We start from the raw sequence: 25,482 nt of genomic DNA on the forward strand, positions 1-25,482 counted from the left end.
TACGCATCACCTTAACCTCAATTCACCTGCTCTCTACCATGTACCAGAAACGAAAGATTGGCTGCAGGGTAGCTTCAATGTCTGCATCCCTGTCGCTATCAGCGGTGTGACCATCCCACGTCTATATGGGGTTGCCCTTACAACCGGCGAGACGGTACAATATATGATTCCATCTTCTCCTCTACTGGCCTGACTGAATCTGATTTACTCGTCTTGAAAACCTGCCACGCATATATCGATGGGTTCAGGTCACTCGGCGTTGTATTCCCTCATGGCTAGGGTGGCAATTGCCCTCCCAATATGTCCCTAAATGCAGTGAACATCCTCGGAGACTGTATTTTCCAGCTATCCTCACTCCGGGATGCGGACACTCCTCAAATCCCCATCGAGAAAGATTTTCGGCGTGGACCATTCGTTCTCACCCTGACAGACATGCACCAAAGCAAAATATTCGTTGATGCAGACTGGAATGTGACATATCTGGTAGATTTGGAGTGGGCTTGCTCGCTGCCCGATAGAAATGATCAGAACTCCACATTGGCTCACAAATAAGAGTGTAGATAAGCTGGTACCACCTGAATACGATGGGATTCAAAAAGAACTCATGGATATCCTGAGTACTGAAGAGACAACATTGACGACTTTGGGGGCTGATACCTCTAGCAATCCCGCCGGCGATTGCTGCGATATCTGTGCCCGATGACGCTGAACGTAAACTGGGATATTGAGCTGAAGATTATGCCGGTACTGCCAAAAACCTGGGTTCAGTCGTTTGGCTTGCCCCCAGAAGAGTAGCTGACGCCGTTGCCGTCGCCCACGCCAACGAATTTGATGATGAAATTGATGAGCTCTCCAACAATGTTGTGCTCACGGTCGACGATGCTGTTGATGATGATACCGTGGCTGCAGGAAGGGCAACTACATCGGCAGTTCGCTCAAGAGGTCAAGAGGGATAAAGATGGTATTAGGAAGAAGCTCACCATTAGATCCACGAACAAGAATGGACAATGCAGTCTCTCCCTTCGGCAAGACCTCAGTCAGTGTGGCGCAATCCACAAACCCATTCGAATTAATCTCGAAGCCCTTTGCATCTTGATCACAGCAGAAACAGTCGACCGCAAGGTAAAGATTCCAGGTACTTTTTGCACATTGTTTTTCCTTGGGCGACGGTCGAGTCTTCCAGCAAATCCGCCAGTAATTTGGAGAGAGCTGACGAGATGGAACGATGTCTTTCCTGAGGGATATAAGAGGAGAATGTGATATGCTAGAAGGGCGATGGCAAGTGAAAGATCACAACTTGAAATCGGGCCTCTTGATTGTCTGTTCCTACTGAGTGGGTGCTTGATAGCTGAGATTTCGACATTCGTCCAATTCAGTAGTTTCACCTTCATTCCAGATAGTCAAGAGCACACCATCAAAAACAGTCAAATCCCTAAAGGACAAGAGCAAAAAAACATACAACAGCCGGGATTCGCTGGTGGTCACCCACCCAACTACTAACCGGCCGGCGTGTGGCTTAAGTACGGCTGAGCGGACGGGAAGCCCTGTTCTCCACACCCTGTGGTCGTATGTGCTTGAAGTCAGGAGTAACTGGAATATAGAGAGCAGAATATGACGAGGTTTGAGTGACGTCTCCATATATAATTACATTCTGCTTTGCTGAGAAGAAGGGTAGACACCTACCACAGAGATATCAACCAATACTAGAGCAATAATCTGACAGTACCACTGCTACTTAGGGAAATACAGCCTGTCCCAATGAGATAATCACCTATACCTCTGCCAAAGGACCTGAAAGTGTCAGTCCTCTCCCAAACTTAACCAACACTATGACCTGATCCGGAATGTATTGTTGCACAACTATATTAACCTTATTTCCCATATATCATGGTATCGATGATTTGTCTCCATGATAAGACCATTTTCCGAAGTAGTGACACAACATGAAATAAGTCTACTGGCTCCCTCGACAGCTAGTCCCTAAGGAGTGGACGGAAATCTGGCCCGCAGCCTCGACTCCAAAGGAAGAAGAGAAAACATGTGGATATTGATGTCTAATTGGCACTAGTTGCCAAGTCCTAAAGATGCTGAACCAAGCCTAATAGGGACTCAAACAGGGTGGCCACTGCTAGTGATTCATCTACGGAGTAAATGTGTGCTGAAGTGCTAATAGAGATTTAATGGGAATTTATATATTGACTACCTTGTCATTGGACCCCCATCTAAACAGTGACTTGAGAAGAAAGAATAGATAGAGTATAGGCATCGAGGCAACGGCCCTTTTTGGACTGTCGCAACTCGCAACATAGCTGTTGAGTTTGACCACTAGTAGGTTAGCCTGATCCATTCAGATGCTAGGTAAGTTAGGTTCGTGTAGTGTGTACTACTACTACTAGTCCATAAGGATCCTGATCAGAAGGACCCAATGGCCGCCAATCTTGATTGGACTGTCAGCTTCAGAACCTCTATCAGTAAGCCTTATGGTATCTACTGAGTTCCATGACTGGCGCCATATTAGTTTATTGCACAAAGTCTGACGCCTGACGCTAGACCTTGCTTTCTCTTGATTGCATGCAACAAGGCAATTGTCCCAATTTTAGATGGTTAAGAGATAACCACAAATCATCACATCATCATAATTGTACGCTCTGCACCTATATATATATATATATATACATTGACTCAATCACACAGGGTTTTTAGGGCTGTAGTTCAGCTCTTCCAGCTGGGTCCGTCCCTGAAATGACACCCTCGTTTGGTTGGAGGCCTTCCCCACGAGTGACCAGGGTTCTCATTGCTTCGGCTTGCGCGATAATATCCTTATGGGCAATTCTGAAACTCCGATATAATGCACCCGATACACGGGCGTCTCCCCTGGTGCTCCATGGCGATCAAGAGATGCCCCCAAACCAAGAAGCAGAGAATTCGAAACCGCCCAATACGGAGATGGGCATCGAACCGGACCTGTCACATCCGAGATATGCCTTTGCGACAATACTTACAGGCGGGAGTAATCGCGAGGCCGACTTGAAAGATCCTTATTTTATCGCAACTCGCTTACTCACCTACCAACTGCTCCATAGCCCACAAACACGAAGCAGCGCCGATATCCCGTTCTTAGTACTGGTCACCAAGGATATCTCGCAGGACCGACGGGATCTACTGAGCAGAGACGGCGCCATTGTTGTACCGGTGGAAAGTTTTTCTCGCGAATGGATCCATCCAAAGTGGGAGCGATGGAACGACGTGCTTGCCAAGCTGAATTTGTGGAAACTCACCGAGTATGAGAAGATCACGTTTTTGGATGCGGATTCGGTCATCTTCGAACAACTTGATGGCATCTTCACACACCCAGCCACAACAATACAGAAGACGAGACCCTCGACACCTGCTGTGAATATGACGGGTCTCTTGCCGGATGAATACATGATTGCCGGGATCCACGATACCTGGGTGGAGGTGGAGCTACCTCCCGTCCCGGGAAAAGAATTCTACGCTCGTGACAACTATATGAACGCTGGCTTTTTTGTATACTCTCCGTCGGAGGCAATCTTCAATTACTACCTGACTCTTCTCGATCAGCCGGAGCTTTTTGACCCAACGTACCCGGAACAGAACCTTTTGAACTACGCTCATCGAGTCGACGGACGCATGCCATGGCAGGATATCGGTGCAGGCTGGAGTGAGAAAGGTGGCCGGCCCCAAAACTACGAGAATGGGTTGAAGTCACTCCACCAAAAGTGGTGGAGTACATCCTATGATAAGGCACTTGACGAGCGCATCGCCAGCGTAATGGCAGAATTCAAAGACTACCTGGGGAAGCTGGAAGGAGGAAATACGGAAATTGTATCCCTATGAGGAGTTCAAGCTGGCGCAAAATTTAAAGTGTAGTATATGATTGTGACCCGACGCTGGCAGTCTATACCTTGACCTTTGAGTATATAGCCAAGGGATCGAGCAAGCCAATGTTGCATATTGGATAAAGTGAGAATTTCGCCTCGCGGAATTGTGGAAGCACTCACGGAGGTCACAGCCATCAGAGTGTAGAGACGAGCAGTAACCTTCATTGTGACAGAGGGGTTGGTTTTATGAACTGAGATGTTTCTGTCGGAACTTGAGTTGTGCAGGAAGGCTTGATGTTCAAGAGTACTGAGTTTCTGGGGGAGCCATCGACATATTTGTGCTTCTTCAAAGCAACGGTCAAGTCATCTCTCTAGTCTCATGCCCTAGAAGTTAACCCGGAGTATGAGCGACGGTAAGCAGACGCTGGTCAATGAAACCAGGATTATCCATTCTCCTGAACAAGCTGTATAGTAAAATCCCTGCCTGGCTGCCTGGCTCCGGCCTACAAAGTTCAGATACGGAGAATGACACGGGCAGGAGATTTTCTTAGATTGAGAAAGAATCAGTCCGCTCAAGCCGTTCTAACAAGGTCTCACCAACAATCAATGACCGACAGCTTGAGCTAACCTCGCACACTGTGCAGCAGTGGTTCGATGACCAACAGATGCTAGATTAAACGTATGGATCCGAGTAAGCTTACTCTATACCAACGGCCTCAATGCAGGGAAGTAATAGGGTTATCGTAAGGGGAAATTCAGCAAATTGTGTTGTCTGAATGAACTCAACCTTCCGTAGGTTATTTTCTGATCCCACACTTCTAAGGTTACGCATCTTGGCGTAGCTCAGATCCACCTTGTCCGATGTATACTGTGTAGGTTGTCTTACTCACAGGATGCAGTCTGTTTTTAATGCGTACTCCCCATGCTGAAGGCTTCCAGTATCAGTCAAGTATAGTAATAGAGCAGCCGGGCAGCTTCCTGACATTACCCTAGAAAAAGCTATTACGATGTGTTCAAATGATAGATTTAGCAATTGTCTAACCGCGTTCCACAGAATATGACAGAAATTTCATTGCAGGAATTTCAGGGTAGTCACATACATCGTCAGGACTCAGGCGTCCAAGCATTGATAAATGACACGACCATAGTGTTTTGATTTGCATGAGTGGGGCATCAGATATTGTAGATTGATCGCCACATACTAGGGAATACAGGCAATGAGTCGATGCCATACTCCGTAGGGCCAACAGCTATTTTGAACATCGATTGGTCCGTGAAGACTCCATAAGGTACTCGAAGGAAATCGGACGGGATGTCCACGCGTGTGAGGCCACCCATCGGGGGTTAGTACTCCAGTAAGCATGCGGAATTGGCTCCTTTGTGTCTTACATGACCAGCTTATTTTCGCTCAATGCATTGAGGTAATATATATTAAAATACCATTCCCGACTTCTGGCGGGAGAGTATCTAGAACGCATACCCAGCTGTTGCTTTCCTCAGGGAGTCTTCGGTCTCGTTAAATATCCAATGAGACATGTGGTGTCTTTTATTTGGGGAAGACATTCAGCAAGGGCTGCTCGAGGAGGGTATAGAGAAAGAAACAAACCGGTGTTGGACAAGGAGTCTTTCTACTGTGATTGAATGATTGTGAAAATAGCAATAGTCATATGACTGTTGGGGCAATAGCTGGATAGGGCTACGTTGACTGGAGGTTGACTTCTAATCGCGTTGATGATACTGACTGAAGGATGGTTTAAGTGAACCGGAAGGCTGATTGTCGCGCTATGTGGCTGTGTGTGAATTAATAAGATCCAGAGTTTGAAATGACAGGATACTCAAATTGGGGGCAAGCTTCAAAGTCAAAGTGTTGTCTGTATACTGGGAGATAGCAAGACAATGTCAAATGACATGAGCCATTTGTCCACGCGAACTGACTGTGACACTCTTCTCCTCGAGGACTCCAAGACATCAGTACATTATCAACTCATCCTTGGGTTGGTCGCCGGTTTTCCACCTCTCAAGCACGACTTTGACACCCTGAGCCACTTTCACTGCGTAGTCCGGGCCTGGAGCTCCCACAGGCACGTCCGCTGGATTACCCGCGATCCAGGCAACAGGCTCTTTCGCACTGGCGCCGAACCTGTCCTTGAGCGCCTCAACTTGTTTGGGCTCAAAGCCGCGACCAAAAATTACTGCCCGAGCGGGTCTGGTGTAATCATGGGTGCCGACATCGTTGGGGTTCTGCGACTGGGGGTCGCGACCTGTGAGGAGATGGGGGAGCTCTGCTTCTGCTGCTTCATAAGACTGGATGAAATGTATGACTGGAATCCCATTAGACACAAGACAGGGTAGTTTCTGAAGAAGAGCATGTGGTACCCTCGTATTCAGGGAGCAGAACCTGGGAGACGGGTCCACCGATTGCGGTTTTCCTGCCGCATAGGACGACAGGCGTGGGTTGAGTACGTGTAGACATGGTGCGGTACGCTTGCGTGGCACTGAATAGGGTGCTTCTGAACATGAGAGCAACGATGCGCCTACCAGAGCGAATCCGAATTGATTCTCTCAGCTCCTTTATATATTCTTAATGCCTGCGACTGATTCCTATTCCCCACATGAGGGGTTTAGACCAACATCGGACATCTTTGTGGCCGACTGCCGATGATTTCGTAAGCTGTAAGCCTTAGTGTATTCTGGGCTGATAGGCAAAGAGATCCATTCTCTTGCTTACTCCGTACGGAGTAGACAGAATCTCACTTCCATAGCCTTCCCAGAATATACAGGGAAGCTCGCGCGTGAAAGATAAAAAAGTTATCATGCTCAAGTTTCGTTCGGCATACCGTCTGATACTGTGCCTGATCTCTCCTAGTACGTATAGGGTCTGTTTGGAGAGACTCTCGAGGAGGAGGATTCGCTGTCGTAGGCCTGGTCCAATGGCGCCCAAGGACGCTATTGCTTCATTTCTGCAGATTTTCAAAGTCATTGCAGTCCGATCCTCGCGGTAATCGTGGCATGTAATAGTGGTTTTCTCTATGCGAGGAAACTCGGGGATATGGCCTGTTTTGATGTGTCCAAAGGCTTCTGCCCGCATGTTGAAGCACCCGCTCATACGACGAGGAAGTCGATGATCGTTCCTGGGTATGTATCGAGGACATCGAATACGCTCAAGAACAGTGTGAGCAAGATCTCTATCTAGGCAGTGGACTCTGGGGTGCTGTCGCGACTGGTGCCAATCTTGAGCAAAGGATAGATGCACTGGCGATGGAATGAGCATCGCTGGAGTCACGGCAGCTCACACGCATGACCCCGTCGTTGAGTCTGGTAGCGGAATTGCCTCTGGAAGCTTGTTATGTGTGACTGAGTCCTTCGAGTGCAGTGGAGGCCTCGTTGGTTCTCTGACTGCATATTAAAGTTGCTTCTGTGTTGTTTGGCCCTGACAGAAAGTCGTTTCTCTGCTCATCGGTCGGTTCGACAGCATGACAAAATCGTTTGAGCCATTGCGATCGATCAATAGAAGTAGGAATTACCCCCGTCCTATTTCCAGCGTCTCTTGATATCCCATCAATCTATTCTTCTTTCCCCAGTTTTTATGTTGTGGTATGTGAGTCACACGAGGCTTAATGTGCAAAGCTGGGTCTGTCCGGGTTTGAGTACGAAACACCGTCTTCCTCGTCGCATTGGTATCGTTCAGGAGATCTATTCAACTCCACTGGATTCCTGTTAATCCTCGGATGCTACGTTGGCATCCCGAACAAAGGTCAGATCTTCTTGACGGGTTGGACGGAGGGGCGCACTGGGACGTGTATATACTAGGTTCGCGAAGTATATCCAATCCACATTTCAAATTAAACTCATTAGGGTATATACATGAACGCTCTCCAGGAATGGGTTGCAAAAAAATGACCTCCTACAGAACGAAGGCTACACCAAGCAAGCCGGCAACACCAGCAAGGCTCATCGCAACCGCACCGGTGGCAGCAGGGGCCGCATTGGGAGACGAAGTCGGAGAAGTAGCGGCGGAGCTCGAGGACCCAGAGCTAGAGCCAGTCTTCGAGGCCGGGGTGTCGGTGGTGTGAGCGTCGGAGTGGGTCGCGGTGGAAGATCCAGAGGCTGTCTCAGCGGGACCAGCAGTGGTGCCCTTGGTGGAAGCGTCACTGCTAGAGCTGTCGGAGCCAGCCGATGGGGTGGCAGTAGCCTCGACGCCGAGATCGCCCAGGGCGGCGGATGTAGCCCAGGCCTTGACACTCTCGGGCAGGCTGGAGTACCAGGCAGGGTAGGTGCCGTGCTCAATATCGTTGACGATGGAGGAGACGGAGGTTGGGTTGGCCATGGCCGCGATCCAGGTAGAGGGGACGGCGGTTGCCAGGACGTTCAGGATGGAGCTTGGAGCAGAGTCGTAGAGTGACAGGAGGTCGCTTGTGTCAAGGCCGGAGGAGTCAGCGGTGCCCGTATTCTGAGGCGCGGGGGAAGCCAGGGCCAGGGAGGCGAGAACGAGAGGAGCGAGGGTCTTGAACTGCATGATTGCGGTGATTGAGTTAAGGTGAGATAGTGGCTGGTATGACACAGAGAATAATATCGATATTCGGTAGATCGAGACAGTGAAAGAGGACCGACTGGTGAGGAAGAAGAGCAAAGAAGCTGTTGTGCTCTATTTATGGCAGAAGGTCTGATAGAGATTAGAGACCCCCTTTTTTTCCCGTCCCAAGTACGCCCCAAACCCCAGCAGAGTCAGCACTAACAAGTAACCGGCCTAGACTACGCGCCATGCAAAGTTAAACATGCCACTAACGTCTTGTCCGAGGGGAAGCGGACCAATCCTCGGATCTCATTTCTCGTCTAACCTTGTTCCAGATTCAGCTGGCGGCCCTGAACGCTTCTTGTTTTGGGATTATTTTAGTTAGAGACTGAGGCTCTGCATTCAGGGGGTCAATGATCAATCCCATGATCTGATTTTCTGTCTGTGCTGGTCTGCGAGGAGCTGGAACTGGAAGTCTGGACAGGATCTCAAACACGCACTGGAATAGAAAGATCAGAGGTTTGATTCAGAGGTGCCTACAGTGTTACACGGCATGTAAGGGACAGCTCTGAAACCTCGAGAGGAAGCATGTCCAGAAACAAGGGTTTTGCCCAGCCACGGGCCCACGAGGCATCGCCCCGTTCGAGGGCTCAGCCATGCACACTGCACAGCCTTTTTTTTGATTCAACGATCAGAGTGGAAAAAGAAAAAAAAAAAAAAAAAGAAAAATCATCCTCGAGATGATGTCGAATTGGTTACCTAGTTTTATGCAGGCTAATAAACATAGCGAAAATTCTTGTTCTCCCGATCGGTCAACCCGGCCCATTTGGTCTCATCCTGTGCGAGTTGCTCTTCTCCTCCGTTGGCAGTCACGGACTGCTGACGGTCTCGGCGCTTATTTTCCCACACATAATAGAGGAAGAGAACTACCGACAGCACCGATGCACCAGCCTGAGTGGCTAGCACCGCAATCTTGGCGGGACGATAGTCTGGAGCGTCGCGTGCCTGGAAGGTCTGAGGCCCGATGATGTTGCCGACCGAGAAGGAGCCGGCGACCAGCGCACTCGCAAAGGCACGTTTGGTATGTCCGGCACAGTTCGCAGTGGTCCACTGATACAGAATGGGGAGGGTAGCGACGACCGCATTGACCAGATAGATTCCGATTAGGACACCGGCCTTGTTGTGCTTGGGAAGGAAAGAGAGTAAACCGCCGCCGATGATTCCAGGAATGGTACAGGCGATGAGCCAAGCCCACCGGTGCGACACACGACGGATCCCGATCCCGACAAGAAGAGTGAAGAAGATGCTCACAATGCCGGAGGGCATGTTCAGCAGGGCTGCGTGAGGGCCAGTGAAGCCGAATCCCGCGATCAGGGTAGCGGAGTAGGATGTGACCACACCACTGGAGACGGAAATCTTGAGAGGTGTTAAAAGCTTCGTTATGACAAAGCGGGACGAGGACATACCAGCATGGTGATGAGCATGAGCAGCCATAGTTGCACATCAAACAGGGACTGCAAGATCTGTCGCGGCTTGAAGGCACTGCTCCACACACCCGTCTGATTGACACTGACGTGATTTAGAAGCGCCACCTTCTCGCGCTCGCTCAGCCACTTGGCCTTCATGGGGGTATCGGGGAGGAAGATAAAGGCCAAGGCACCGACGACGGAGGTGATAAGCCCGAGAACAAGGAACATGATGCGCCAGCCTTCGAAGGAGTGTTGTACGTGCTGAAACCCAAAGGAGATCAGACCGCCGAGGATCTGCGCGACACCCAAACCGAGATACCAGAGGGTAAACCGCGGTGCCTGCTCACTCTTGTTGTAGTACTGGCTGCTGAGCAGCATCAGCGACGGACCAATAGTCGCTTCGAAGATACCGAGGAAGATGCGCGCAACGAGCAGAGTGCGATAGTCGCGGGCACCCGCAGAGGCAGCTGAAGCAACACCCCAGAAGAAGACGTTGGTTCCCAGCCACTTGGCAGGGGGAACTTTTTGAAGAAGAACAACTGGGAGCCAGGTGTGAGTATGGGGCCGATGACAGTTTAGTTAGGGAGCATACCATTGGGGACTTCTGCAATCAAGTACGCGATGAAAAACCATGTCGCGGCATTTGTAAAGTCATTTCCTACCAGCTTGAGATCTGACCTAATTCCCATCACAGCTGCATACTGGCAGTCTTCGTTAGATGCATGTCATCGATGGGGGAGGATGAAACTCACGTTGAGCATGACCTTATCAAGGAACTGCAGGATGTAGCAGCAGAACATAAACGGAATGATGCGGTAGTCGATCTTCCGTCGCAGCGCCAGGAGATCGACAGTCTGCTCATCCTGGACGTTGGCATGTTCGTGCAGATATTCAAGAGCATCGTCGCGTTGACCAGCAACCACGCGAGCCTCTATATCAGCCTGCTTCTCGGCCATCTTTGAGATACAGAAAAGATCTACAGAAGCAGAGGAAAGGAGAGAAAGAAAGACACTTAACACGTCAGAATCTTAAAAGGAGGGGGTGGTGTAACAGTGCATTTTCAGGAGCAACGTGGATGCTGCTGGCCAGGGGAAGATAAATACTTGCAATGCATACACGGGAGAGGGGCAAGGATGAAAGAATGCAAGATGCAAAATTGACCCAATCCCTATACTCCTTATTCGACTCGATCGCTATGCTACGACCAAATGGAGTTAAACATGCCGGAGGAATGGCACGTTCCGGCCAGGGATCCTAGTCTAGCGTCTCGATATTCGCCAAGGGCTTACATCTAGATGCTGATGGAAGGATGCACGCATGACGCTAGGACTTAGTTTGAGCTACTACATGAAGTGAAACTTGCAGGCTAGCAGCAGAAGGAAAGAGAGACCCGCGGCCAATCTCATCGAGATCCGCTATCATGTTACTTTCACCGGGGGATATTATAAACCGGGCTTGGCTGTCTGCTACTCACACAGTCGTCTCCATATCAGACACAAAGTACAAACCGTCATGCACCTCAACTTTTTTCTTTCTCTTGTTTGATCGTCTCCTACTCCGTATGTGATCCTCACCATGGGCTGGGTATACAATGCGTCTCCCGAGGTAGAGGCCCAGTGCAAGTACCGCGTCATTCTCGGGGTGTGCATCAGTCTGACGGTGTTGATGGTTCTCACCGTTTGTTTGCGACTCTTTGTGCGAGTGAAACTGGGGAGGTTTGGCGCAGCCGACTATGTGATGGTGTTTGGCATGGTATGCGCATCGTATATGCGAGGTTCTGGGAGTCCTATCTCACTTTCGCCAGATCTTCAGCATCATTTACAACGGGCTTTGCATAGCTCGTAAGAACTTCTCCACATCATGAGTGGCACTTTCGCTGACAGCTGCAGAAAGCCGATACGGATTAGGTCTTCCTTTGGCAACACGCCCGAAAGAAAATCTCCCCATTTACACCAAGGTATATCATTCCATTGTTGTGGCTCTTTTGACAGCTTTTGACCTGGACCAGCTCAACTATGCCGGTCGGCCCATCTATCAACTAGGAATTGCAGGGTTTAAAGCAGCTTTGTGTATCAGCTACCTTCACCTACTCTCCAAAACCTCAAAACGGTTCTATCGGAAGCTCATCTGGGTCGTTATTGTTGTCTCGACTCTGGGACACATTGCTGGCGCACTTGTTCTGATACTCAACTGCCAGCCGGTAAGGCCCTCGCAGTCAATCCACGATACTTGATAACCTGTCTAACCGCTGATTGCCATAGGTACGCCGGTCTTGGGACCCGACCACACCCGGAACCTGCCTCCCAGTAGGCCCTACCTTCTACGGCCTCGCGATCTTCACCATTGTCTGCGATGTGGTCATCATCTTCCTCCCGATCCCACTGCTGCTTCAGCTGAACATCAAGCCGGCACAGAAGGCGGGTGTGGTGTGTCTGTTTCTCCTTGGGCTGTTCACTACGATCTGTTCGATTCTGCGATTGACGCAGATCCACCGGGTCGTGGCGGTCGATGGAGACTCGACCATGTTGGTTTTATGGGGAACCATCGAGTTCAATATCGGAGTGAGTACCGGGATCATCTGAACCGAAGGGGCCAGTATTGACTGTCTAGAATATCGTCACCTCGCTCCCATTCCTGACTCCCCTGCTCAAAGTGTTTATCCGCGACTTTCGATCTCGCAGTGGCAGTGAGTACCGTAAAAACATCTACACTCTGCAGTCCTTCTCCAAGGGGCAGCGTTCACAAGCCAAGTCGGAATACTCGAAGGAGCCGATGGTGGTCAAGCGAACTCCCAGTGAGGAACTGATCCTGGATAGCGATGATTTGGGCCAGAGACGGGACGCCGAAATACACATTACAGTGGAGTACCGAGTCTCGCTCGAGCAGAAGTGAGATGTAGGTAGGCCATTTTCGTGTACAATAATAGCAATATTGTTCGAAACTTCGAATAAATTAAGACATTCCGCGATTTCCTCGGTGGAATTCGCCATCTAACCATGAACCTTGATCAGCCGTTCCCACGCGGGCCACGCCTCGTAAGTGCGGGAAAGGCCCACCTATCATATGATCATATCTAGCTTCCAGATGGGTGAAAATCCGAGGCTTAAGTCTGCTAATATGATACTAAAGCGACAGGGATTTGCCGCTAAAAAACTACCCGTCTGGTCGACTAAGCCCGTAGTGGGAAGGGATGCCGCTGTCCCGGCATACCTGTAACATTCTAAGACATCGTCTGATCCAATAGCCGTATAAGAATCTTAGACAGGCGGTTTATTACCTCGTTTAGCTTTGTAAGTTGTAAGCATCATTAGGCCGTTCCAATAAGTTCAATAGCACATCCATGCAGGTCGCTTCGAAACGTCCGTACCGCAGCCGGCGTAACCAGTCGATGATGAAACCATGCATGAGAAGGGATGAAAACTCTGCTCTACTACGTAAGCCCATTAACCGATTGCCGTTCATTTCCGGCCGCTGATTATTATTGTTCAGTTGCCAGGATACCCCTGAAATGGATATCATGCGAGAATCTCGACTTGAATGCAGGGAGGGTCCCCGCACATACACGACTTATTGTCAGGGTTGCGGTATTATCCCACCATGCCATACAGGCTGAAGGAGGGAAGGGGAAAAAAGGGTGCTGGGCTGCTTACCCCCTCCTGTTCTTCAAAGGTTTTAACTCGGCTACTCTGACAGGAACAGCCCCCGATGTCCAAAAGTCAGTCGAGTGCCACCATGTCTGATCTCCCAGTCCTCATCATCGGCGCAGGGATCAGCGGCTTGACCCTGGCCCAGTATTTGCACAGATCAGGCGTTCCCTTTCTTATCTTTGAACGGGATTCTTCTATCAATATCCGTAGTGGAGGATGGGGTCTCACTCTCCATTGGGGACTGCCGATCCTGCGGGACCTGCTGCCCCAGGAGATCGTAGCACGGTTACCCGAGTGCTCTGTGAACAAAGAAGCATCTGACAAAGGCGATGTTGGTCGATTCCCGTTTTTCGACCTCAGTTCAGCATCAGCGCTGTTCGAGGTACCCGCTGCGGAGAGAGTGCGGGTGAACCGGGGGAGGTTGAGGGAGCTGTTGACCACGGGAGTTGATATTCAGGTTGTTCTTTCCGTTTACAGAGCAGAATTCCCTGCTGACAGATATAGTGGTCGAAAACGATTGTGGACGTCACATCCACAGAGGAGTCGTCTGTCACCGCACACTTTGAAGACGGGACTTCCTACACAGGTAGTCTCCTGATCGCCTGTGATGGAGCTCATTCCCGAGTTCGTAAACTTGTCTATCCCGATACGTGTCAGATGAATCCGCTTCCTGTTCAGCTCCTCGGTGTGACGGTTCCATATACTCCGGAGCAAGCAGCCGGTGCCCGAGCCATAGATCCCTATATTTTCCAGGGAGCTCACCCGGAGTCGAACGTTTTCCTATTCTTCAGTTGTATGTATCGACCTTTTACCGCCATTTACAGGTACTGACACGTCTAGTTCTTGATACCCCCAATAACTTTGAGGACAGCACCGACAACTACCTGTGCCAGATTATTGTTTCATGGGCCGATAGTAAAAACATTCCACTTCCCGAGGACAGCCCAAGCCGCATCGCTCTGATGAAGCAGCTGACGGCTAACTGGGTGGAACCGTTTCGATCACTTATACAGAACATTCCTGATGGCCTGGAAGCACGCTCCATTCGCATTGAAGACTGGTTGTTCAATCCAGGCAAGACGGCTCATGCTCGCGTGTTGATGATGGGAGACTCGGCCCACACGATGACCATGTGTAAGTTTCTAATCTCTTGTGCCCGCACTTGGTTACTGACTCCCGAGCTGGTTGAAGTCCGTGGTGAAGGCGCGAATAACGCCATTGCCGATGTGGGAGATCTTGTCAAGAGGATTGATTTCACGTCATCGAGGTATGGGGACCGATTCCGCTGCAGTAAGGCGTTGGTGGGAAGCTAACACCATAACAGCTCTCTGTCGTCAGACTCTCTGCGTCGATCCGTTGAGCAATATGAAAATGACGTGTTCACTCGGGCAGGCGCAAGTGTTCTCAACTCACGGCAAGCCTGTCTAGATGCGCATGACTTTCAAAAGATTCTCAATGGCAGTCCCTTGGTGGCCAAGAGGGTGCTAAATTGAGAAGGACGGCCAGTATGTGTCATTCTAGCCGAAGCCAGTTGTCGATAGATAGATGCCGTCTAGAACCGCTGTTGGTTCCAAAGTCTGTAAGGGCTTGACCTTGATCTGAAAGGGCAATTGTCTTTGTGGACTATACCTTGCTGTATAAGTCAAGGAAAGCATTCAGAAGATAAACATGAGGGCACACATGTGGTTTTCATTGGCTTTCTTGTATAGACCGTCACCGAGGACCGTTTGCTTATTAGTGAGCCATTGGTGATGGCAGATTATCTTTGCTAGTATGTAACCGTAGTTGTGTCCTGCATGAAGTACCTGGAACATTGCAACCAAAAAGTGGCCATTCTTCAAGGTAGCCCTCTCGTTAGTATGAAGTAAGTTTAGGTAGTTAATCTGGGTGAAAGATAAATTCAATCTGACGAATCAAAACACCATGAATTGAAACCAGTCAATTGTATTACAAAAGATATATGTATGAGGCTCTATCGCCTAGTGATGCTTCAGTCTACCAAGGTCTGACCGGGATCAAGATAAACCAAGTCGATTACCCGGGAAGAAATTAGCAATTGAGTGCCTGCACACTGATCAATGGCCGAGTGAGATCATCTTGGTTGACAAAAAAGGTTGCTACAACGGCTGGCTGTATGTGGTTATGGCGTAACCCTAAACGTCATCGACTCGAAATTACGGGTCGAAGGCATCATATATCAATTATGGTTTCCAGGGCACTGCCTTCGATTGAGGACCGACTGCAAAAATTTGCAGATTTGCGATAACCCACCATGCCGAATCACTATACTCTTGCGGAAGGTGAGTTATTCGCATATCTTATAGATACTGACAATGTGATACTGATCCTACGGGAGGCTGCCCTTACTCAAACGCGGCAACCAGCGTCCAGCTGCGAGATGGTCGTGGCGGAGGTCTTTCATTGCTGCAGGACACCCAATTGATTGAGAGCCTGGCTCATTTCTCTCGAGAGCGTATCCCAGAACGGTAGCTAGCCGCAATCGTAGTTGAAGCAGCAGCAGCAGCAGCAGCAGCTGATATTTACCTCTTTAGAGTCGTTCATGCAAAGGCTGCTGGTGCTCATGGCGTATTCGAGGTTACCGATGACAACAGCGACATTACCAGCGCCTGCTTCCTGAACGGAGTGGGCAAGAAGACCGAATGTCTTGTCCGTATCTCGACCGTGGGTGGCGAAAGTGGCTCCTCGGACACGCTTCGTGATGTTCATGGCTTTGCGATGAAGTTCTTTACCGAGGAGGGGAATCAGGATTTTATCTTCAACAATACAGCAAGTATTACTTGAAGAGAGGAGTGACGGCACCGCGCTGATCTCATGTAGCCTGTGTTCTTCATTCGCGATCCACTAAAATTCCCCTCGTTGAATCGATCTCATAAGCGCCATCCAGCATCGCATCTGCCCGATTCAGCCATGGTGAGATTCTTTCCATACATAGGCGAGCAGAGGTGACTAACAATGGACAGTTCTGGGAGTAAGTCAACCTGCAGCGTAGGAATTCTTGATACTAACTGGTCAGTTTCCACACTGGAAGCCCTGAGAGCATCCATCAACTGATGGTTCTCTTCAGCGATCGAGGAACTCCAGCCTCGCTGCGTAAGATGAATGCCTACAGCGGACATACCTACAAGTTGACCAAAGAGGTACCGCTAGCTTCCTACGATTACCAACCGAAGCTGACCATACCAGGATGGATCCTTCAAATATGTCAAATTCCACTTGAAGAGCAAGCAAGGGATTCAGAACTTTACCCGTGAACAGTCCGAGCAGATCAACGGCAGCAACCCCGACTATCTCATCCAAGACATGTACGAGGCCATTGAACGAGATGAGTATCCCTCCTGGGACGTCTGCGTGCAAGTCATGGATCCCAAGGATGCCGAATCCTACCAGTGGAATATCTTCGACATGACTAAAGTGTGGCCGCACAAGGATTATCCTCTGCGGAAGCTCGGACAGATGACCCTGAACCAGAATGTAAGTATTTCATCTTCTCGGATAGACAAGTTGCTGATGGGACAGCCACACAATTACTTCGCCGATATCGAGCAGGCTGCTTTCTCTCCCTCGACCATGGTCCCTGGAATCGCACCATCTGCTGATCCTAGTACGTTTTGTCATGCTCCGTACTCCGTAGAGAATCAACTGACAGAACCAGTGCTCCAAGCCCGCATGTTCGCATATCCCGACGCCCAGCGCTATCGCCTTGGTGTTAACTACCAGCAACTCCCGACAAACCGGGCGCGATCGAGTGTCTACTGTCCTTTTGAGCGCGACGGTGCCATGAACTCTCATAATTATGGTGGGCACACGAACTACATCGGCTCTAGCTTGAGTCCCACTGTCTATGCTACGTCGAGTAAGGGCAGTGGCACGGTTGCGAGTACGATGACTGAGCATGAGAAATGGGTCGGTGAAGTCGTCAGCTACATCAGTCCAGTGGTGGATGCCGATTATGAACAGACAAGGGGACTGTGGCGGGTTCTGGGTAAGGAGGAGGGACATCAAGATCGTTTGATCGGCAACCTGGCGGATAAAACCAAAAACGTGAAGGATGTAAGCCTGCGGAAGAGGGTTTATGGTATGTCTCTCCATTGTTCAAGCCATAAAACGGAGCTGACAGGTCAGAAATGTTCGCCCGGGTGGATGAAGGCCTAGGTCAGCGACTGCAGGAGGAAACAGAGAAGCTTGTTGCGTGATATATGCAACATATATAGAGAGAGAGAGAGAGAGAGAGAGAGATATTATTTGAATTATGGAGAACCTCAACAATAGTATAATGCAACAGCTATGTGACTGCTAGTACAGCTACACCCCAGGGCGGGATAATTATTGAATACGCCCCATACGGGCTGGAGATGTTGTGTATCTCTGGACGAAGTAGCACATCTGATGGTAGATTTCCCGCATACTCAGGGCCCGAGATCATCTCAAGGGTTCCTGACTTTGTCTCCGGGACAACCACATCAACAGTCTGATTCTGTCCTTGGTAGTTGGCCATCTTGATATGGAACGTCGAATTAGTCCGCGAGGCCACCCAGTAACATGGCCCGAATCCAGTCGACGATGTCACTGGTACGATCTTCTCACCCAAAGTGGATGCAAACATCTTCTGCACAAAATACGATGTAGAAGGAGTCAAAGAACCTGGGCTCGAGTCTACCCCGAATAATGTGGGCTACTTACACCATCAGCACAGACAAGGACTTGATAGGGTCAAAAAGAAAGTGACACTCACCGACCACTGCGTGAATTTGAAGTTCTGTACCAAGGGAGCATACGCCGACATCTTGACCACGTCGCTGTTGCGCTCCATTCCGATCATGTAGACGGCCTCTGCGCATGTCCCGCGCATGTATGTCCAGAATTGCCCTCGCTCGGCACTTGTATTTCTGCAGCCCCATTCCCCAACCATGAGTGGTTGATTGCGAGGGACGTTATCATACTGATTGAACATGGCCACTAGATCATCGTCCGAACGGTAGTAGTGGAGATCGATGATGACACCTGGAGGAAGGGCCGCGGGGAGACACTCGGGGTTCCCATGAGAGGCGATTAGGGTGATGTTGGGGTACTTGGAATGGATCGCATTGTAGATCTGGGTGAATCGATCAGGATATGTGTCGCATCCGCCTGTTAGATCGTCTTCGTTTCCAATCTCGACATATTCAATTGACCAAGGTGCTTCGCGGCCATGTTTGGCGCGAAGACTGCCCCAGGTTGAGTTCGGCGGCCCCGTCAGATACTGCATTTTGTGAGCTATCGTATCCGTGATCAATGGACCAATTCATACCTCAAGCTCGTTCATAATATCGTCCACATATGGTTGCAGTTCAGGACCTGAGACTATGCCTCCGTATGACTTTCCATCCCATACGGCGAGGACAGGAGTCATGTTCATGTCATGGCACCACCACATGTACTCATCCAGGCCTATACTGTCAGCCTATTTCTGCATATTGATCTGGAGTCGCATACCCAAGGCATCAGTATTTGGGTAGAACCAGTTCCCTGGACGTCCTGGACGGTCAACAACATCTCCAATGGTTTGATTCCAGATCCATCGGTCCGCAATACTGAGTCCTTCGCTACATTTAGGAGAAGAGTTGAGCTTCATAAACCAGCAAGGCTTTGGTTGACATACATATTGTTCCCTCCTGGAAACCGAAGGAAGCGTGGTCTAGAGGCCTCTAAGAAAGTTGCAACATCGTGGCGCAAGCCATTTGTCCTTCATTGGAATCAGTCAGTGAATTTCATCTGCCATGTTCAGAGGATTACCTATTTTTATAAGTCGGTGGGAATAGTTGCGGTAGTCCGAAATTGAGAAAGCTACCACCGACTTGAGCTCCATCAAACAGTAACTGCCATTCGTTCTTCCCGTCCTCGGCAGGAGAAGACTCTAGGCTCGTCTCGTAGAATGTAAAGTGCTGCGGATTACTCTCAACTGTGATATTCTGTGTCGCAAACACAGTGCCGTTGATCGAATCTACCAACTGAATGGTAACCGTCCCGCTATATCCACCCATCACCCAGAAAGATGTCTGGTAAGTCGCTGCCGTGACGGGAACACCGGCGTAACCCTCATTTGCAAAGCCAACGTAGCCTGTCGTGCCAAATGGCACTGCTACCTGTAGCGACGATATAATGGCATTGCTTACCGGGGTCAAATCGTCCTGAATGATACTGACACCTCCAACAGGCTTGTAAGCAGTGATTCCGGGCTCGAACCCCTGGAAGCCATTATTCTGTAGGAGCTGGCCGTGGATGCCACCGTCTCCTATACATGATTGTCAGCATACTTTTTTGGGGGGTTGATCGCTGTGAGATCGTACCCGAATGATCCATTTCCTCGAACATCGCGCCATAAAGAAGCGGGCTTGACTGGTTTCCTCCGGTTCTCGACACAGTCAGAGTAATAGTCGAGATTGTCTCGTTCCTACCATCTTGGATATTGTCGGCATTTTGCGCATCAATTCCATAGAAAAACCCCAGGATGATGAGCGCTTCAAGTGCTCTCCAACATGGCCGTGTTCTCATCGTGTACTGGCATATAGACGAGCGATCGGATGAGGGTAGAAACGAAAGGGATTCTACCTGAAGTCTGGGAATACAACCCAATATTTTTTTTTCTATTATCCTTGATAGGTGAACTAGGTGCTTGCAAGCAGACAGGCCGTACCTTCACTGGAGACGTCATGATTCAAGGGGACGTTGCACCCCGCCAAAGGAGTATCCAGTTACTGAACCTTATTCAAAGTCACGGTTGACAAGCCATGAGATGCAATGTCCCTGGCCTATTATATCATTATACGGGACTGGGAATATTCAAAGCCTCGAAGTATTACGTCTATATTCCTATCAGTATCTTGTCTCGTTGCGGGAAAGCGACAGAGACGAAATCACCAAGCCAACCAACTGGTATACATGTCCAACCTACAACCACAATAGTAAGATAATAAAAGTAAAACCTAGAGAGATAGATAAGTCACTAAGAAGCCTTGACTTGCCCCCCCATGGAATCTGCACAGCCTTCTGTACTGGACTTTTCTCAAGCGGATTAGGAACACATAGTAGGTGAAAGTCCCGAGTCTGACAATGATCCGATGAAAAAGCATTCGTAGAGGTGACTGATGAGATCTCTCTATATAAATTATGTCTCCATCTCCAATTGGACGGATCTTGTTCTTCACAAGGACGCCCGGTGGCCGCCGGTGAGTCTCATCAAAGAAATCACGGGCCATGAGACTCGATAGAAGTCAGGAACAGACCTCAATACAAAGAGAACGAGTGTCTGAAACTCGTGATAATCACCAAAATAAAAATGTGGCGCCGCGCTAATCTTCTTGCATTGTCTCCCTTTGTCCTTCGGAAGACAATGAAGCCATACCGGGCGACACTGGAGGGAGTAGAATATGAAACGCATGTGCTGCACTGTCAGATTTACGGGACTCTCTTCTGCCACTCCCATTCAAAATGCTATATACGTGGACGGCAATGATATTTACATTGCTGGTTTTGCAGGGTCTACTAGCTTGTGCATCACCAACAACCCGCCAGCCAGAAATGACTACGATTAACCCGACACGGTCCTCGGCTGCCCCCCATGCAACACACATCGTCAAAGTGGGATCGAAGGAAGATCCGCATCAGTACTCGCCTCATAAGATCTCTGCAGCTGTAGGCGATGTCATCACTTTCGAGTTCTACCCGCGTAACCACTCTGTCGTCAAAGCGGATTTTATGGCACCGTGTGTACCAGCTACGGGGGAAATCTTCTATTCGGGTGTTTTTGACAGCTTCGATCTGGATAGTAGTGGTCAACTAAAGGGAAATGTCAGTCTCTCCCCTGCTGCTGGATGATGCATGCTGACTTGGGTTAGCCACCAACATGGTCATTGGTTGTGAACGATACCACGGTAAGCTTTTCGATATGGCATATCAAACCAAAAATTGACAAGAGTACAGCCCACCTTCTTTTATTGCACAGCGATTGACTCCTGCCTTGTCAATGGCATGGTCGGGGTTATTAACCCGGTAGGTCACTACCTGATCCTCCATACTCATCTGACACGCTTAGAACCAAACCATGACCTGGGAGGCGCAATACGCCCGAGCACTCCAGTACCCTTACATGCTTGTTCCCGGCCAATCACCACCAGCTGAGGGGACGAGTGCTTCTTCCTCGCATCCCAACACACACCATGCACCTTTAAGCGGAGGCGCAATTGCCGGCACTGTCATCGGGGCTGTCTTTTTCGTTGGCGTGCTACTCATCCTGTTCTTTACGCTGGGTCGAAACCGAATCTACAGGAAGTGGATGTCGTCGGAAGACGGCCGTATGGAGCGAACGGCTCGCTGGGCATTTTCCAGCAACCAGGGTGAAGTCAAGAGTGACCAGGGGCTTGTGGCCCCGTCGTCAGTGGGGGGACATGGAACGTTTCCACCATCCTCGAATGCGTCTCCGCCGGTAATCTCTCCGCCACAGGGAGGGGGATATTGGGATTGGGAGACGGCTGTGGCGAACCAGCAGCGAGAACAGCAGGTACAGATCCATGAGCCAATGGAGCTAGAGGCCAGAAGTGTGGTGGGAGGAAGGCCAGGAGGGATGTATTACGGATGGAGGTGATGCAGCATCTGAATTGCCTTGTTAGATTATTTGTTGTCCCACTTTCTCTGCTGTTGTTTATTAATGTCCGTCATCTGAAACTTTCTATTGTCGTTTCGTTTTATCAGATACCATGTGAGATTCCGGTCTCAGAAATAATGATAGTGAAGGCTAATTTTATACATATAGACGTAAGAGGGTGGATTCACCTGGTACGTTGCAATAGCATCAAGGCCCGAATCATGGAATCTGTTCATAGATCCTGTCGCCGGACTTGGGAGGCTCCAGGAAATCCTTGGGAATCTGAGCCGGCAGTTGGTTCTTCTCAGCATACTGTCGGATAATTTCAAAGTTCTTGCATTGATGCTGCGTGTTGAAGTCGACATATGCTTCGGGATGCTCAGGATGAATCCAAACCTGGCCGAGAACACCGGTGTCGATGGTGCACATGAGCTGCTGTCGCAGGATATCCAGACAGTGAGCTGGTAAATTAGTATCTACCAATCATGAATTTACCAAGGCTGGATACTTACAGACGTGTCGTCGGACGATAAAGTCGTCGTTCTTGAAGGCTCCATGACCCAGGTCATGATAGTAATCGTAGTTGTAGTACAGGGTTTGCCGGAGAAGATTCTGACCCGTCAGTAAGATTCGCACACTGTTCAGAGAGAATCATACCAGACAGTGGAGATGATGGAAGCCTTCGACATTTGCTGGATATCCTCCACCGTACTTCTGGCTGATCTTCACCTGGTCCGACGCCAGGCCAGCTCGCTCCGCTTCCTCAGCAGGCACTCTCAAACTTCGATCTGTTCGGGTCAAATATATTCGTTTAGTCGGCTTCTGGGCACTTACAATTCACGCCCAATGCCTCCCAGGCAGCGTCGACCTCGGGGCTCGCATCTTGTCGGTAGATGTTCTCCTTGAGCAGCGACCCGTTGAACCGCTCGGGTTGATACGTGATGTCCACATTGGAGACCACCGGAGCTGTAGCCATTAGTATCGTGCCTTCGTTTCAAAGTCTCGCCTATTTCTCCATCATTTTATGGAGACTCACAATAGTGAGAAGTATGGAAAGAACAGATCTTGTTCAAGTCCGGCACTTGGTGCCCGATGAACACCCCGACTACGCAGGAAATGACTGCGGTCGCAACAAGAAGAACGATATTCATCCAGAAACTCAACCGCCTTTCTCGAGGCTGCTCGTCATGAGTCCATTGCTGGGCCTCTTCGTTTTTCAGCAGACCGTAGTTGGCGTCGGTTTCGTGATCGGACTCGAGGCGGGCCATAATGTGTATGAGAGAGAGGGATTGTTGGACACATCAAGCAGGATTCAACACCGAGACGAGAAGCAAAGGCCATAAATGCCGCACAATCATCCCAATATCAACATCATTTTATTACATCCTGCACAGCTCGTGTCCGTGGGTTTGTCTCACCCCCTCCACCGCTGGTGGATTATTGAGGAGTAACGGGGCGGATGCAACCTGCGCGATGAGTTGTAAGACACGGAAAGCCCTGTTTGGCATGCCTTGTCGGCTTTGTGCGATCCGGGCACCGTTTGGCTGCAGGTTTGTCTCAGCTAGGATGTCGATGAATGACATGAGTCGTGGCGTCGTGATGCAATTGACTGGCTGGCGAGGCCCTTGGCCTGCATCGAAGAGTCACGAGCCAGCGGGGGAGGAGGCCATCCCCAGCAGATGCAGGCATTGAGACATGCAGGAAATGGGTGCAAATTCCTATTCCGGCCGTTTAAATTTGGTCTAGGTATCCAGTCGATTCGAGGGATGGCGTGGTTGTCCAATCGAAGGGATGTCTGAGAGATATACTTAGAAACCGACACGATTTTTGCCTTTGCAGTCCCACGGCTGCCACAAGAACGGTTCAACGGAGATGAACGAAGATCATTGTGTGAAGCTTGTGGCAACAAGGCCTTGTTGGATGTAACACAACATTCAATATAGCTTAGATGCATTGTTTATCCGTTGCAGCAGGTGGTGGTTGTGATTGGAACGCCATGACAAGCTTGTCTCCAGCCCGGCTCTCAACCACTGCAGTCACCAGAGACTTATCCAATAACGAGAGCTCCTACGACATCATGGATGCAGATGAACCCCGTTGCTATTCCTGAAAAACACGGCGGGGATGCCATATACTGACTGCTGGTCGTCTATAAAGACCAACAATCCTTGTCCTCGTTGCTCTAGTTCTTCCCTCTCCTCACACACCAACCTCCCCTCCTCTTCGACCTTTCCCACCCCGAACAATGCACTTTATTAGCAAGGGAGCCGTGCTCCTTCTGGCGCTGGGTGTCAGCGCCCGTCCCGTCGAGGAAGCCCGCGCCGAGACCACTGCTGCTGCTGGGTACGGTGACTACAAGGGCTACGGCAACTACGGCAAGTATGGCGACTATGGCCACTACAAGCGAGAAGATAAGCCCTCGGCGACCACTACTCCGGCCAACTACGGAGACTACGGCAAATATGCCAACTATGGCCACTACAAGCGGGAGGACAGGCCCTCCACAACCACCGCCGCCGGCTACGGTGCCTACAAAGGCTATGGCAACTACGGCAAATACGGCGACTATGGCCAGTACAAGGCCAAGAGAGAGGATGAGGAACCCTCTCCCAGCACCACTGAGACTAAGACCGAGACTCCCACCCCGGGAGACTACGGCAACTATGATGAGTATGGAGACTATGGCGACTACGGAAAGTACGGCGATTACGGTTCGTACAAGGTGAAGAGAGACGACAAACCTTCTCCCACGACCTCGACCCCGACAACCTCGACCTCGACGACTTCGACCTCGACGACTTCGACCTCGACGACCTCTCCCACCCCGGTCAATTATGGTGACTATGGTAACTACGGCGACTATGGCACATACGAGAATTACTAGATGAGTATCTGGTGCAATGGGGACGGTCAGTCTGCTCGTCGACGACTTCTTGGCTTTAGCATAAAACTGACATGCAACTCCAGATTTCCAATTGAAAAGTGTGTTTCGTTCGAGGCGAGATGTGATCTGATCATGCATCAGAGGCGATCTTTGAGTCGGCAGTTGTCATTGATCAGTTGGGATTTATGTGACAGATGATGAATGATATGACTACACTCCTTTAATGCTAATTTCATCTGGTAATAGCTGCGGAGTTGCACCCAGTAGGCTAAATTGATATGAACAAGGGTACTACACACATAATACGAAGTAGAGAATAACCGCCCTAACTACATAATAATTGCAATATTTTACACATACAATCCGAGCTAGTTATAAATGTTATGACAGCGCGGTCCCACGTGATACAAAAAGCCTTCCCCAGGCTCCACTACGGTCCAGATGGCCTTAGTAGAATTCTCAAGATTAGACACCATTAATGATCCA

At 49.8% G+C, this 25,482-nt stretch overlaps 12 protein-coding genes across 12 annotated transcripts, besides 6 other annotated features; 6 read left to right on the plus strand and 6 right to left on the minus strand.

Annotated features, from left to right (window-relative positions):
* Positions 1-764: 764 nt before the first annotated feature.
* ACLA_099030 (uncharacterized protein) lies at positions 765-1,150 on the minus strand (the record flags this gene model as incomplete). The annotated part of the gene is made up of 2 exons (XM_001270384.1): positions 765-918; positions 1,140-1,150. 2 exons carry the CDS (start codon positions 1,148-1,150, stop codon positions 765-767), a joined length of 165 nt encoding a protein of 54 aa, XP_001270385.1.
* A 1,505-nt stretch (positions 1,151-2,655) lies between these two features.
* Positions 2,656-2,678: a microsatellite.
* A 220-nt stretch (positions 2,679-2,898) lies between these two features.
* Positions 2,899-3,858, plus strand: ACLA_099040 (putative glycosyl transferase family 8 family; the record flags this gene model as incomplete). The annotated part of the gene is made up of 1 exon (XM_001270385.1): positions 2,899-3,858. The coding sequence occupies one exon, from the start codon at positions 2,899-2,901 to the stop codon at positions 3,856-3,858; it is 960 nt and encodes a 319-aa protein (XP_001270386.1).
* A 1,952-nt stretch (positions 3,859-5,810) lies between these two features.
* ACLA_099050 (uncharacterized protein) lies at positions 5,811-6,315 on the minus strand (the record flags this gene model as incomplete). Its single annotated transcript, XM_001270386.1, has 2 exons — positions 5,811-6,163; positions 6,219-6,315. 2 exons carry the CDS (start codon positions 6,313-6,315, stop codon positions 5,811-5,813), a joined length of 450 nt encoding a protein of 149 aa, XP_001270387.1.
* A 1,431-nt stretch (positions 6,316-7,746) lies between these two features.
* Positions 7,747-8,358, minus strand: ACLA_099060 (uncharacterized protein; the record flags this gene model as incomplete). Its single annotated transcript, XM_001270387.1, has 1 exon — positions 7,747-8,358. The coding sequence occupies one exon, from the start codon at positions 8,356-8,358 to the stop codon at positions 7,747-7,749; it is 612 nt and encodes a 203-aa protein (XP_001270388.1).
* Positions 8,359-9,055: 697 nt separating this feature from the next.
* Positions 9,056-9,084: a microsatellite.
* A 45-nt stretch (positions 9,085-9,129) lies between these two features.
* On the minus strand, positions 9,130-10,780 carry ACLA_099070 (putative MFS transporter; the record flags this gene model as incomplete). Its single annotated transcript, XM_001270388.1, has 4 exons — positions 9,130-9,771; positions 9,822-10,363; positions 10,417-10,525; positions 10,577-10,780. 4 exons carry the CDS (start codon positions 10,778-10,780, stop codon positions 9,130-9,132), a joined length of 1,497 nt encoding a protein of 498 aa, XP_001270389.1.
* Positions 10,781-11,399: 619 nt separating this feature from the next.
* Positions 11,400-12,716, plus strand: ACLA_099080 (uncharacterized protein; the record flags this gene model as incomplete). The annotated part of the gene is made up of 5 exons (XM_001270389.1): positions 11,400-11,576; positions 11,629-11,665; positions 11,714-12,024; positions 12,086-12,385; positions 12,435-12,716. 5 exons carry the CDS (start codon positions 11,400-11,402, stop codon positions 12,714-12,716), a joined length of 1,107 nt encoding a protein of 368 aa, XP_001270390.1.
* An 840-nt stretch (positions 12,717-13,556) lies between these two features.
* On the plus strand, positions 13,557-14,964 carry ACLA_099090 (FAD-dependent oxidoreductase; the record flags this gene model as incomplete). Its single annotated transcript, XM_001270390.1, has 5 exons — positions 13,557-13,928; positions 13,976-14,264; positions 14,312-14,605; positions 14,663-14,738; positions 14,796-14,964. 5 exons carry the CDS (start codon positions 13,557-13,559, stop codon positions 14,962-14,964), a joined length of 1,200 nt encoding a protein of 399 aa, XP_001270391.1.
* A 779-nt stretch (positions 14,965-15,743) lies between these two features.
* ACLA_099100 (catalase) lies at positions 15,744-17,685 on the plus strand (the record flags this gene model as incomplete). Its single annotated transcript, XM_001270391.1, has 9 exons — positions 15,744-15,771; positions 15,828-15,957; positions 16,024-16,258; positions 16,310-16,434; positions 16,506-16,629; positions 16,676-16,963; positions 17,009-17,093; positions 17,145-17,567; positions 17,615-17,685. The coding sequence occupies 9 exons, from the start codon at positions 15,744-15,746 to the stop codon at positions 17,683-17,685; spliced, it is 1,509 nt and encodes a 502-aa protein (XP_001270392.1).
* Positions 15,982-16,005: a microsatellite.
* Positions 17,686-17,701: 16 nt separating the features above from the next.
* Positions 17,702-17,727: a microsatellite.
* Positions 17,702-17,728: a microsatellite.
* A 46-nt stretch (positions 17,729-17,774) lies between these two features.
* Positions 17,775-20,023, minus strand: ACLA_099110 (putative alpha-L-arabinofuranosidase; the record flags this gene model as incomplete). The annotated part of the gene is made up of 7 exons (XM_001270392.1): positions 17,775-18,164; positions 18,225-18,731; positions 18,780-18,919; positions 18,965-19,074; positions 19,131-19,214; positions 19,265-19,763; positions 19,819-20,023. 7 exons carry the CDS (start codon positions 20,021-20,023, stop codon positions 17,775-17,777), a joined length of 1,935 nt encoding a protein of 644 aa, XP_001270393.1.
* A 1,026-nt stretch (positions 20,024-21,049) lies between these two features.
* ACLA_099120 (cupredoxin domain-containing protein) lies at positions 21,050-22,112 on the plus strand (the record flags this gene model as incomplete). Its single annotated transcript, XM_001270393.1, has 4 exons — positions 21,050-21,319; positions 21,367-21,402; positions 21,452-21,520; positions 21,564-22,112. The coding sequence occupies 4 exons, from the start codon at positions 21,050-21,052 to the stop codon at positions 22,110-22,112; spliced, it is 924 nt and encodes a 307-aa protein (XP_001270394.1).
* Positions 22,113-22,331: 219 nt separating this feature from the next.
* Positions 22,332-23,380, minus strand: ACLA_099130 (oxidase ustYa family protein; the record flags this gene model as incomplete). The annotated part of the gene is made up of 5 exons (XM_001270394.1): positions 22,332-22,573; positions 22,625-22,724; positions 22,770-22,900; positions 22,947-23,078; positions 23,149-23,380. The coding sequence occupies 5 exons, from the start codon at positions 23,378-23,380 to the stop codon at positions 22,332-22,334; spliced, it is 837 nt and encodes a 278-aa protein (XP_001270395.1).
* Positions 23,381-24,357: 977 nt separating this feature from the next.
* ACLA_099140 (uncharacterized protein) lies at positions 24,358-24,996 on the plus strand (the record flags this gene model as incomplete). The annotated part of the gene is made up of 1 exon (XM_001270395.1): positions 24,358-24,996. The coding sequence occupies one exon, from the start codon at positions 24,358-24,360 to the stop codon at positions 24,994-24,996; it is 639 nt and encodes a 212-aa protein (XP_001270396.1).
* Positions 24,862-24,928: a microsatellite.
* Positions 24,997-25,482: the final 486 nt, after the last annotated feature.

The sequence above is a fragment of the Aspergillus clavatus genome, genomic scaffold, assembly GCF_000002715.2.
Source record: "Aspergillus clavatus NRRL 1 1099423829804 genomic scaffold, whole genome shotgun sequence".
Taxonomy (NCBI): domain Eukaryota; kingdom Fungi; phylum Ascomycota; class Eurotiomycetes; order Eurotiales; family Aspergillaceae; genus Aspergillus; species Aspergillus clavatus.